We start from the raw sequence: 12,935 nt of genomic DNA on the forward strand, positions 1-12,935 counted from the left end.
AATACTTGCATGAAATGGGAATACTGTTAAAAATGACATTCAGTTTATTATAAGTTATCTCTGAATATGAAGATACAAAACTAAGAATTTTGTTGCCCTCTGTGTTCTCTTGAAGCTGTTCCTCACAGATGAATGAGTGAATGTATAAGGGGTGGGTCTTCTTGGCCCTTGCACCACGATCACAGTGATCTATTGTGCCTCCCCTTCTGATTATCCCCTCAACAAGCCTGCGCTTCGAATGAAGCATAGGATTTTGTACATAGGGACGTAGAAATAGTCACTTGGTTCCATAAAATATTGACCCAAGTGGCGCAATCTTAAATAAGCTAAGGCCTCACATTTGCACAGGATATCTGTGGATGTTTCCTTTTATTCTTGACACCTCTCACAAGTTGGACTGTTACTTAGTCCCAATTTGAAGAGGTGTCCTTTGAGATGACAGTGTCCTGTAAGTAGTCCTGCCACCCATCATAGCTGGTTCCTGTTTAACTTCAACAGTTCCTTCGTTTTTTTTTAGTAGAGGGTCCTCGTTCCTCACAGATACTCATAAACCAATACAAATATAATTCTGTCACTTTCCTGTAGCATACTGTAAATAATCATCAACTTTGTAATCAAATAATTCAAAATCTAATTTGTATTTTTCATACAGTCTCTTCACGTCTTGTTTTGTTAACTGTGAAAAGTATCTCATTGATGTGTGCTTGCCCTCATCGTGGTAAGTTCTGTGCCTCCATCGGGGTCGTATCAGGCCCTGAAGTCCAGCAGCCCTTATCACATACACCTGATCTCTCAGCATTGTCTCCACTTTGGCAATTATGTCATACTTAAGTAGACAAGGTGTGCAGAACAAGTAGAAGGGAATCCAGTGGTCATCTGAGTACACAACATCCACATCAATCAGGTGCCTAAAAGCAAAGAAGGAACACAATTTCTGTAGGGTACTTATGTGCAGAAACAAACCTAGAAAAGATAAAAACTTGGGAACAATATGAACAGATCAAAGTTGGGTTCTGTATTTTGACATCCAGTCTGCTGTCTAAACATATGAAGATTAAAATGTGAAAAACTGTAATTCTTGTTTTGTATTGGTGTGAAACATAATCAGCTCTCGCAATAAGGGAGGAACTTATACTAAGGATGTTTATGGATAAGATGCGGAGAATAATGCTTGATCTGAGACACAGGAAGTAACAGGAGATAAAAGAAAACTGCTTAGTGAGGAGCTTCATAATTTATGCTCCCTGCTAATTATTATTAGGATGACTACATTAAAGAAGACAAAATCAGAAGGGGCACGTAGCATACATGAAGTGAAACCCATTCAAAGTTTTTGGTAAGAACCACATGAAGGAAAGAGTTAGCTGGGAATATGCAGGCATAGATGGGAGGATAATATTAAAATATTAAATGGGATGGAAAACTGTGGACTGAATTTATCTGGATCAGTATAGGGACTAATGAAGGCTCTTGTGAAGAGTGTAATGAAACATTAGATTCCATAAAAATGCTGGGAAAGGTAAACGTGTCCCTGTGCAAATGACCCACGTACCATGCCATGAAGATGTATGGGGGAGTGGAGAGAGAGAGTTTTTTACCCCTGCTGGGAGTTCAACCCAGGTTTCCCACTTTTCCAGCCCCTAGTTCAGTCATGAAACTGACTGGCTTTTGTTACTTTTTGAAGGGAACAAATTATGAAATTCCTAACTAGGAAACTTCAACAGCCCTCCAGTTGTTACTGGCACCCTCTTAGGTCTTCTGCACCAGCACCCTGTTCCCAGACACCCTAACCTATATTCTTCCCTTGGGGCAGAGATAATAATTATTTTTGCTGCAGCACCATCTGGTGGATTTAGTGAGATATCTACTGCTCTTTCAGGCAGTTCTTCAGTTATTAGAATGTATTTGATTTTGAAAGAGATAAAAGGCAGGAGTGATTCTGTGTGAGATGGCTACAAAGAATTCGACTCTCATATATTTCAATTCAAAATAATGGCAGTCATTCTTCTTGGTGTTCTGGGTTGAGATATTAAAATGGGGATAGATGTGGTAGACAATGTCTATCTAGTTCTATAGCCTTTCTTTTAAGAAGTTATTTCCACTGACTTTTGCTTCAGCGGTCAGTGAGTTTGCAGACCCGAGCGAAGACACTCTTTGCCAAACCTTTGTTATAGTAATTCCCTATATTATTTTAAAATTATGCCTGAGCATTTGGCTATCCAGATCTGCAATCACAAAAAGTGATTGCAGAAATNATAGTGGATTGAGATATTAAAATGAGGATAGATGCGGTAGACAATGTCTATCTAGTTCTAGAGCCTTTCTTATAAGAAGTTATTTCCACTGACTTTTGCTTCAGCAGTTAATGAGTTTGCAGACCCGAGCGAAGACACTCTTTGCCAAACCTGTGTTATAGTAATTCCCTATATTATTTTAAAATTATGCCTGAGCATCTACCCCTGAGATGGGTACAAAAAGTGATTGCAGAAATGTGTTATGGTAACAAATTACAACTTGGAGAATTATTGAGTTAGTTAGATGTCAATGTGGCTGCGCCATGGCTGAAGCGGTTAGTCGCTGGCTTCCCACCTTCCCACCACGGCGGCCCGGGCTCAATCCCAGGTCTGGTCAAGTGGCATTTGTGGTGGACAAAGTGGCGCTGGTGCAGGTTTTCTCTGAGTACTTCGGTTTCCCCTGCCAATCTTCATTCCACCAATTGCTCCACAATCACCCTCACCTATCATCTGGGGCTGGTACAATAGGCCAGAAGTAGCCGCAGTACAAGAGACTTAGTCCCACCCCACTAGCAATAAAAAAAAATAGATATTAATACAGACGAAACCAATGCCAGCCTCATTTGCTGCCAATGGTTCACCATTCCTGCCTAAGGGTAAGAGACAAAGTTTGGAATCTATATAAAATAAGAATTATGAGATTTGATGTTCTCACAACACCAAATATTAAGATTACAGTCTTCTGACATATGATGCCCTGTGGCCTTGTAGTTCGATACCAGTAATTTTGAAGAGATTGCTCCCTCTGTGTAGAAGTAGCTCTACCTTGAAGATGTCATATTCCAAAAGACTAATATAGATGAAATTATAGTTCTGTAGAATTCTGATAAATCCCGCCCCTTATAGCAAAATGACGGCATGCTGTAGTGTAGTTGATTGAGGCACTGCCTTACAAGCCAGATGGTCACAGGTTTGATTCCTGATGAGTTCATTGGATTTTTCAATTGACTAATCCTTCCAGCCGCACTGTGGCCCTGGGGTCGATCCAGCCTCTAACAGAAATGAGTACCAGAAATCTTCCTGGGGCATAAAGAGTGGTTGATACATAAAGCTGACAACCTCACTGCCATATGTGAGCTGATTGTTTTGAAAATGTGAGAGCCTCAACGTCTGGCAACCCTGTATGCCTTCCCGGCCTGTTACAGGGATAGCTTTACTTTTTTTTTTCTTATAGCAAAATAATATAGTCCCACAGAACTGTTGAAATCTATTTGATCTACATTGACACATGCATAAAGCCTGTTTAAAGTTAAATGGAAATTTTTAATAACAAACTGTTGACAATACACAACCTTGATAACTTAAAAGCTATGGGAAGACATTACACATATTCTAAGATATTTAAGTTCTTTGAATAATGAAGTAAGCACTAAGCAGTGCTACTGTGATTTTGGCAAGGGGTTTCTTTATAATCAAACGTTGTTAAAAGTGCTTAACTTATTTTTCTTCAACTGACAATAGAGCATTATTATGGCCAATATCTTGTTCACCAATGAACAACTGAGATATGTTTTGTCGTTCACAAATTGACCAGTCTAGCTGCAGTTTCCACAGATAATTCACCCATTATTTCACTGCATATATATATCCTATCAGCAATGGAAACAGGAATTGTTTCCTGCAATGCTGACCAAAGCACAAGCTCATTTCACTCCTGCCTGGAAGCCCTGTTTTTAACTACTGCTGATAACAATGGCTCCTCCATCAGGATAAGGACAGAATAAAGACAGATTTGCAATCCTCATGCTTTTCAATATGAATCACTGTCTTTCTTAAACTGCAGTCTAAGTTTTCAAAACTCCTCAATCTTTAAACCATTTTATTATGGAAAACTGTTGTCTGTCTTACAGGGTTCTCCTCAAAATGCATGTTTGTAAATTCAGTATTTTCATATTATGTGATTTAATAATTAATTTTACCTAACAAACTCTTTGAATGTGGGTTCAAAGCCCGTGGGCTCAGGCAATTGAGGGTCCCGCAAGTACTGCCAGGGTTTCAAAAGTGACCGTGAATGTGTCTTGTTGCCTCCTGGCCTATACTTGGCTACAATACGACTGCCATATTTGAGGTAGAAATGGGCTGTTCCATGCTCAGACCCAATTCTCATGTTCTCCAGCTTGTCTCGGTATGCTGACAACAGCCGTTCAAATGGATGCCGGACCACCAATAGTTTCAGAGTGCTGAGGAATGCCTGCAAATTCAGAACATAGTATAGTATTTAAAAACCAAATTCCTGTGTCGCTGGGAACACACTGTGTCTTGAAGAATACTCTCTTCTAGTATATAATGCTGTACTGCATGATTCTTGTTAATATTGTGGCATGTAGACCTGTTGCTAAGTAGCGACTGTAAACAGTGACCGTTGCCACATAACGCACGACACATACACACAAGGAACAGTAGAACAACGGGCTTATGCAACCCCTTTCTAAGCAATGGATCAGTAAACACGTCTACAACAATAGGGGTGTTTCTGGAAATGGTGTTTTATACGAGGTCCATGCAAACTGGTTATAAGGAAGTGCTCAGTTGAGAATTGGCAGTGGAGTTCCAAGTGAGCAGTTAGTGGAGAGTTGGGCAGTAGAGCTATGAAGTGAAGACTTTATATGTGTGCTTTAGTATCGCAGTATTTGGAGTGCGTAAGTCAATGAGACTTTCATAGTTCCTTTGTTAAAATCCATTGCCAGCAAATGGATAGTGGAGACTGTAATAGACAGAAGACATTAGTGTGTGTGACAGTGAACTGTATAGTGTGGAAATAGTGGTAGTGTTAAAGTTGTTTGCAGTACGACCTGGAAGTGGTCAATAAATCCAATAATCCAATGACCCGTCTAGTCACACATACACGTGACAATATCTTGCTTGGTTTACTCTTGAACCCTGAAGATGGAGACAGCATGTTCCTTGGGACTTCAGGGAATTATGATGGACTATATGGCTTTCCTTCTCAGAAGCTAGTACTGTTCGTAGTCACTGCTAGGAGAACCTCAAATCCAGCACACTACAAACCTGAATCAGTTAATGCTGTTTATTATCTCAGTCATGTGAAACACATAGCTGTAATATGTTGGATAACAGCGGAGATTGTTTAATACTGTATTTAAGCATCCTGTTGCATAAATATATAATTTGTATACATACAGTTGCAGGGCAAATGGTAGCGTAGTTGGTTGAGGTACTATGCTACAAGTCGGAAGGTCGCAGGTCAGATTCCCGATGAGGTCATTTGATTTTTCAGTTGACCTAATCCTTCCAGCTGCACTTTGGCCCTGGGGTTGACTCAGCCTCTAACAGAATTTATGTCGTTAAGTGGTATGTGTTTGTATAAATATTGACGTCCGCCGTTGAAAGCCGCTACCAAGCAACGGCATTGAAGACGTGACTGTAGACACTAGTACATGTAAAGTGTAGTCACACGCTTAATCCAAGTGTGCAATGAATCTACTCATCAATCCAAAAACCCGTCTATAGGCACACGCATAAACGCGACAACTGTGTCAGGAGTGGGATAATGGGATTGGATTGAAGATTGCACTGTATAGTAAGAACGCCATACCATGGATGGAACAAATGATGGAACGCCTTCTAGCCGAAATAAGAGCTAACCAATCCAATGACAAGGCTGAGGTTCTTCGAAATGAAACGTGGACCAGTCAAGAAGAGATGAAGACGATGATGGACACTGGTCTGGAGAAGAGGGAGGCAGTTCCAAAAAAAGTAGAGGTCCTAGCGGAGATTCAGGAAGTCCCTAGTGGAGCGACGTGCGTGGAGACGATCGGGGCAACTGAGGACCGACCTAGGGATCGGCGTCTGACCGTAAGGCGCCGCGGACAGTTGATGCGCCGTGCCATTCCTGTACGGCGTAAGGGCCGCAGTCATAAACGACGGAAGGGCCCGAAATGTAGCAACAGCATAAGGAACATAGGTCTGAAAGGGCAGCTACGTGTATGAAGGAAGAGGGCATTCAACAAGATCGTCAGGCAGACTCTCAGGTTGGAGGTCGTGAAGCGAGCAGTCGAGTCTTCCTTCAGACTGCGGAAAATGAGTGACTGGACATTGTGGAGGGGTCGGCCATCTCCGAAACCAAAGAAGAGACAGCGCAAAGAGGAAAAAGCCCTTCGAATCGAGCTTTGAAGATGAAGCATATGTGCCTTTGATGATAATTCTGATGATAGAAGCTATGTAAATTTCCAAGAATTGACGCTTTTATCAAGAAGAAAGACAAGATGCTTCACTTGAACTGGATTTTCCCTTCCAGCAAAGTGAGTGGATTTTAGTAGCTTTGGCCACAAAGAAAATAAAGAAATATTACATAGATGTTATTGTGTCTGTGACGAAAAGAGAACCAACAGTGAAATTCACAAGGAGGGTTAAACACATTTCTGTGTTTATTTGGCCACAAACACATGACATATGCGAAATACACGCTGCAGGTATTGTAGCATTTCTCCCAAAACCAGCTATGAGTAAGAAAGGTGGCATGATATTTCCCGTTTCTTTTTCAGGACTCCATGTCTGTTGAGATCCATTTCATACTTTTGTCATTTGTTATTTTACCCATATGTAGGAGTACTGCAACCGGCAGAGCCTTAGAAGATCGTTTAAGATGTGCATCTTTATTTGTTTAATTACAGTTTTGTGTGTGTGTGTGTGTGTGTGTGTGTGTGAATTTGAAAGGAGGTAAAAAACTTTTGAAGTATTTTAGACGGTTTCATTTGTGCCAATGAAAAGTTTCTGCCCCATTTTGTGCATCACATATTGAGTGACCCAAGGTAAAATGCATGGTGGTCCCAGGTAAAAGTACCTTTGTTCGTCAGGTCACATGACAGCTTTTTAAAAACTGAATTTTCGCATTCTTTTCATGTATCTAAAATTTTTGTAAAACCCAGTAAGAAAAGGGATAAATCAGACTTCGTGTCTGTTCAAAGTAAAAAGATGTGCCATTAATAGATAGAGTGTTATACTTAATAAAAAACCCTCCCCAAGGTACAAGGGTCTTTGCTATGTTAGATATGTAATAAAATGGCCCCAGAATTATTTATTTTGTATGTTGTAAATACACATGTATGGGGGGATACGAGGTGCTACAAATTTCTGATCAGAAGGCTGATAACACGCGTGCCACACCAAATACCTCTTCAGCGTCCGTGCGGTCTAGCTCCGGGAAGGCTTCTCTCGCCAGTTGGTTCGTCTGCTTATGATTCTCGGCAAGGTACTCCTCCGTGTATCCCGCCAGCAAGCACAAGTTGTACATCCATGTGGAAGAGGCGGCTTTATAGATCGGACACCAAGTCAGTTTGTGTTCCCTGCAGAAGTAACGGCAAGTTATATACCGAGTGTGCCGTGCGCTATAGAAGAATTCCAGTGCGTTGTTATAGCGCCTATTTAGATCGGGCACGACTCTAGCTTGTGTCCGTTATAAGAGTGCCAGTTTCCGCCACAAAGCTGCAAGATTGTCCCTAACCATTGTTTTATGTCACTATCTAAAGTAAAAACTTCGGAGTTCAAGTCCCGGTAAAGTAAAGAATTTTCTCCACGTCGTTAGGACAGGCTCTGGGGTCCACCCAACCTCCTATCCAATAAGTAATGCGAGCTCCTTCCCCAAGGTTAAAGTAGACGGGGCCTGAAGCTGACCACTCATCTCAAGATAGTGCCGAGGTCAAGAAAATGTGTCTCTATGCATCTACTCCCCCGTGTAGGGACAACTTTACCAAGTCATCTTTGTAGGAATAAGACTAAATTGGTGTGTTGGAAATGGTTCAGCTCTGTGTCCGTTACTTTACATACGCTAATCGAAAATGTAAATTTCATTTGTTGGTTTAGTAAGATCTGGATCCTGTCTTCATGAATTCATGAACATTATAAAATTATTTTCTTATTTTGATCACGAAGCTATCTGCCCCTTAATTTCGACTGAAATTCGTTTCGGTACAAAAGTAAACCCCGCACGTGTTAATGGAGTTTACACCAGTAAGTTCAACACACAGCTCTCTTGTTAGTTCCTTGGTGTGTAAGGTCACTTCTCATACATGTTGTTTGCTAGTCAGAAGCACCAATTCCAACGAAATAGTACTTTAAAAAAAAAGTAGAATTCTTACGTCACAGAGAACAAACTCCATCTCCATAAAAAATATCAACTGGTTAATAGTATGCAGGGATATTGTCGATATTAATTGTGATAATCGCTCAAAATATATCGTGAACTATGGTAAAGAAACATGTTTTTTTTCGATTGAAAGAATTTTAAGTGGTATATTACTACAGACATTACGAAACTAATTGCGAATTTTTGCAACTTTTCGTCCCCAACTCACCAAAATTTCCATTTCGCTGTCGAGGTGGTCGCGTTACCCGTATTCAGTCGTAATATTTACAAATTTCACTCACCTATCTATATAGAAGACACTGTATTGTGGGGTGGGCGGGTGCTTGAATTTAGGTGGGTCTGCCGAATGCTTGTACAGCCCCAAATTGTAGCGGTGACACACCTGCTGGACCCTCTGCAGCCGTTGACTGTTGTCTGCTTCAGCTTCTCTCTGCGCAACATAGTGTCACCAGACGTTTTCAGTTTACCAGTCCACTCACTAATTCGTTTTTCATCGGTACCTTGGGTTGCCACCATAAGACACTACAACTCTCTCAATTTAAATTTGTCAAAACTAACTCAATTTGCTGTAAAGCACCCCAGAATATCATCCAAAGTATGGAATTCACCATTGATATGGATAATCAAAATTCGGCTGCCTTTGTTCCAAGCCAGTAATTTTTACAAATATTATGTTTCTGGACATTGTCCATCGTCCTGTTTTTCTCTAAAACACCCCCCTGTTTAGGTTTCAAAACGCAGCGTTTCGGAGACTGAATTCTGTCTCCGTCTTCAGGTAAAACCCACTCACTTGGACCCAATCAATAGAGGTAGGCCCTGTTAGAGACACAACGTTTCTGAGACGAGCCTGTCTCTCTTCAGGTAAAACCTACTCAGATAGTGATTGATCCCAGCTGAATAGTTTCCACCTGAAGACGGAGAGAGAATCCAGTCTCCGAAACGTTGTGTGTGTCTCCGGAGACAGGCACAAGCTCTATCGACTGGGCCCAACTGAGTAAGTTTTACTTTAAGACGGAGACAGAGCCAGTCTCCGAAACGTTGTGTTTAGAAATATAGACAGGACGATGGCTGATGTCCAGAAATATAATATTTGTACTAACGTACAATCGTCATAAACTGTTTGATCATCAATACTTTTTACCATTGTAATGTATTTTTCTTCATACTACCCTTACCAAAATTGTGAGCTTGCTAAGACAGAGTATTCTTTTTATTGCTAGTGGGGTAGGACTAAGTCCCTTGTACTGCGGACACTTCTGGCGTATTGTACCAGCCCCAGATGATAGATGAGGGTGATTGTGGAGCAGTTGGTGGAATGAAGATTGGCAGGGGAATCCGAAGTACTCTGAGAAAACCTTCCCCAGCGCCACTTTGTCCACCACAAATCCCACTTGACCAGACCCGTAATCGAATCCGGGCCGCTGCAGTGGAAAGCCAGCGACTAACCGGTTGAGCTATGGCGCGGCCCTAAGACAGAGTACCTAACAAAGTGACTCTCTTCCCCCACCCCCAGCCCCCGAAGAAATAGTGTCTCACACATCTTCAATGGCAGTCCCGCTTCATCTTCTCTTTTATTGTTCTTTCTTGCCTCTATTTTCCTTGGATGTATTTTAGGTATTCACCATCTAGAGTGAATTAGACATATGGGGATTCGAATTCATTTTCTAGTTTCCAGAGTTTCTGCTTTCACAATTCAAAATTCTCGTGCAGCCGTTCTTCCGATACTTACGATGTATCTGTTAAGATCGGGCTCGCTTTCACCGGCACTGGTCACGTCTTCGTGCACTGCGTCCTGCGCAGTCTCGTTCTCCTGCGAATCACGAGCGGGTGAGGTGAGATAGAACACTAGAATAATTACGGTCCCCACTCCAACAAGGTACGAACCATGAACCCGAATAAGACGGGGTCGCATGCTCAGCTTCTGTAACAAAATCGAATTCATAAGATTACGAACCGATCATAATATTCTTACTTACTCGTGGAGCTGAGCCCTTCTGGAGGAGTCGCCAATTCTGCAGCTACTCAAGAATTTCCCAACATTTTATGGAACCCGAAGGTTCATTACCGTGTTCACAAGAGCCCTCCACTGCTCCCTATCCTCAGCCAGATCTATCCAATGCATACCATCCCATCCTGTCTATCCATTCTAATATTGTTCACCCATCTACGCCTTGGTCTTCCCTGTGATCTCTTTCCTTCTGGCTATCCAACCAATATCCTATACGCATTCGTCGTCTTCCCCATTCGTGCTACATGACCTTCCCACCTCATCCTCCTTGACTTGATCATTCTAATTATACTTGGAGAAGAGTACAAGTTATGAAGCTCCTCATTATGCAGTTTTCTCCAACCTCCTGTCGCTTCATCTCTCTTCGGTCCAAATATTCTCAACACCATGTTCTCAAACACCGTCAGTCTATGTTCCTCCCTTATTTCTGCATTAATATATTAGTATTTGATGTCGCTTTCAGTTACTCATTTTATATAGAGTCGACTTGTAGGATAATTAATTAATAATGAATTGGAAGCGACCCTCACCCAGGTTGGACGGTCTCCGAGAGGAAATTTGAATCCAGAAACTTTTGAACACAAAATAGGTACCCATTCGACCGCGATGTTAGATTTATTATTGTTATTATTATACTCTTTTTGCTTTCGGGGTTATACCTTATTATGTAACGTGTATAGTTAGGCAACGGCGTGATAAATACCTTCTTGCTTAAGGTCACGCAACAGTAGGATGAATGTTTACAGCTCGTTGCTAGGCAACACAAATGGACTGACGAGATAGTTAACACGTGACAATTTTTCTGTGTGGTCTACGCTACGCAACAATAGAACTGTTTTCTGTGCGTGGTCCATGCAGAGATGATATGAGAGAATACGGGCCACCCTCTTCTTGGGGGGATATAAATACGGGGACCTGTCCCTCCAGATGGGGGTAAAATGTGGTCATGAGTCTCTTGTGACTCAGACCTGAGAATGACTGCGCTGTCGAGGCTCAGCAGCAATTGTAGGCGACAGACACATCCTCTCGTCAGAGAGGATGTTACATAAGGACTATAACCGCAAATGTTCAGTTGGAAAATAACAATTCTGGTCGTGGGTATCAAGGGACTTGTCGCCAAGACTAACTGATTGATGGTAAACCGCCAGTCGTAAAGTAACTCTGAACTCTGAATTGACTTCACTTGAGTTCCGAAGTTCCAAGGGAGCAGCAGTGTGGTCAGAAGAATTAGAAGACTTAGTGTGTGACGTTACGTATGCTATAGTTACAGTAATCTTCAGAGTAAGAACTGATTGTAGTTACGACTAGTGAAGACCCAATAAATCGATTCACGAATCCAAACCCGCGCCATAATCACTGAAGCACGTGACAATATAATACGTATTCTGTCGACGTACGACTGGCGCCTGTGTCATAACATTTATGTCGATGCTGCTGTTGCCAGCCTAAATGCTGTTAGCTAAGAAACTACGAAGCAGGTCAATTCCGTGGTTTCACACAAATTAAAAATTCCCACGCTTGTTTTATAATTCTTTAAGGTATTACATTACGCAAATAAACCATTTCGCATGAGTTTTAGAAAGAAGAAATCGTACCGTCTGCCATCATTCTTTATGTTCGTAATACCTGATGTACTTATCTATAAGACCGTTCTCTACAACAAATTCTTAAGCATCTGAAATGTTCCAGAGCATTTACATCCAGTCATATTAACTTTTGAGTTAATTTTTGGGTTATCCGCACCCGGGGCTCGACACTAAGACAGACAGACGGACCATCAGTCGCAATGTGACTTGGACTTGGACTGGCTATATGTCAGCGCCCGTGTGGAGGCGTGGTCGAATACCTCCACCGTGACGCTGCGAGTCGTAGGAGGCGACGAAAAGGGAAGTCTCAAATCTGAGACAGTATGGTCGCAAGTACCAAGGGACTTGGATCTGAGAAAGACTGCGCTGGCAATGGCCAGTAGCATATACAAAAGACAGACCCGTCCTCTCGTCAGAGATGGCGCTCCACAAAAACAAGACCGTAACTGTCAAAGAGTAATAAATATCTGGTCATGAGCCCCAAATGGGGCTCGACACCAAGACTTACTGACCGTCAGTCGCAATGTCACTTTCACTTTCATATACATTGTAGTTGTGGAAACATGTCGAACAAACAGCCACTCTAAATGGGTTGTCAGAATTACCGGGTTTTTGGACTTTTTCCATCGTTCGGTATTCTAGAAAATAGAAAACACGACGTTTCGAAAACTGGATCTCTTTCCGTCCTCAGGTGAGTGGAGGAAAGACACCTATTCAGCTGGGTTCCTTAGAAACAGATAACTTCAATCACTGGACATGAAGACACTTGACCAATTACAAATCCAAACCGCGTCTCAGTCACCCAAACACCTGACAATATGATAAATGATAATAAATAGGGCGCGCCATAGCTCAAGCGGTTAGTCGCTGGCTTCCCACAGCGGCGGCCCGGGGTCGATCCCGGGTCTGGTCAAGTGGGGTTTGGGGTGGGCAAAGTGGCG

General features: G+C 42.0%; 1 protein-coding gene across 2 annotated transcripts in view; it reads right to left on the reverse strand.

Moving 5' to 3' along the window:
• Positions 1 to 457: 457 nt before the first annotated feature.
• Positions 458 to 12,935, reverse strand: part of LOC111872176 (carbohydrate sulfotransferase 11) — a 19,194-nt gene continuing 6,716 nt past the window's right edge. For both annotated transcript variants that reach the window (XM_023865784.2, XM_023865785.2), the window contains exons 2-6: positions 10,130 to 10,321; positions 8,682 to 8,830; positions 7,429 to 7,600; positions 4,214 to 4,485; positions 458 to 908 (exon numbers count right to left, since the gene is read on the reverse strand). In XM_023865784.2, the coding sequence (XP_023721552.1) occupies positions 572 to 908; positions 4,214 to 4,485; positions 7,429 to 7,600; positions 8,682 to 8,830; positions 10,130 to 10,312 (1,113 nt within the window). In that variant the 5' untranslated portion in view covers positions 10,313 to 10,321 and the 3' untranslated portion in view covers positions 458 to 571. The remainder of the gene's footprint in view (positions 909 to 4,213; positions 4,486 to 7,428; positions 7,601 to 8,681; positions 8,831 to 10,129; positions 10,322 to 12,935) is intronic.

Source organism: Cryptotermes secundus, unplaced genomic scaffold, assembly GCF_002891405.2.
Source record: "Cryptotermes secundus unplaced genomic scaffold, Csec_1.0 scaffold593, whole genome shotgun sequence".
Lineage (NCBI taxonomy): Eukaryota > Metazoa > Arthropoda > Insecta > Blattodea > Kalotermitidae > Cryptotermes > Cryptotermes secundus.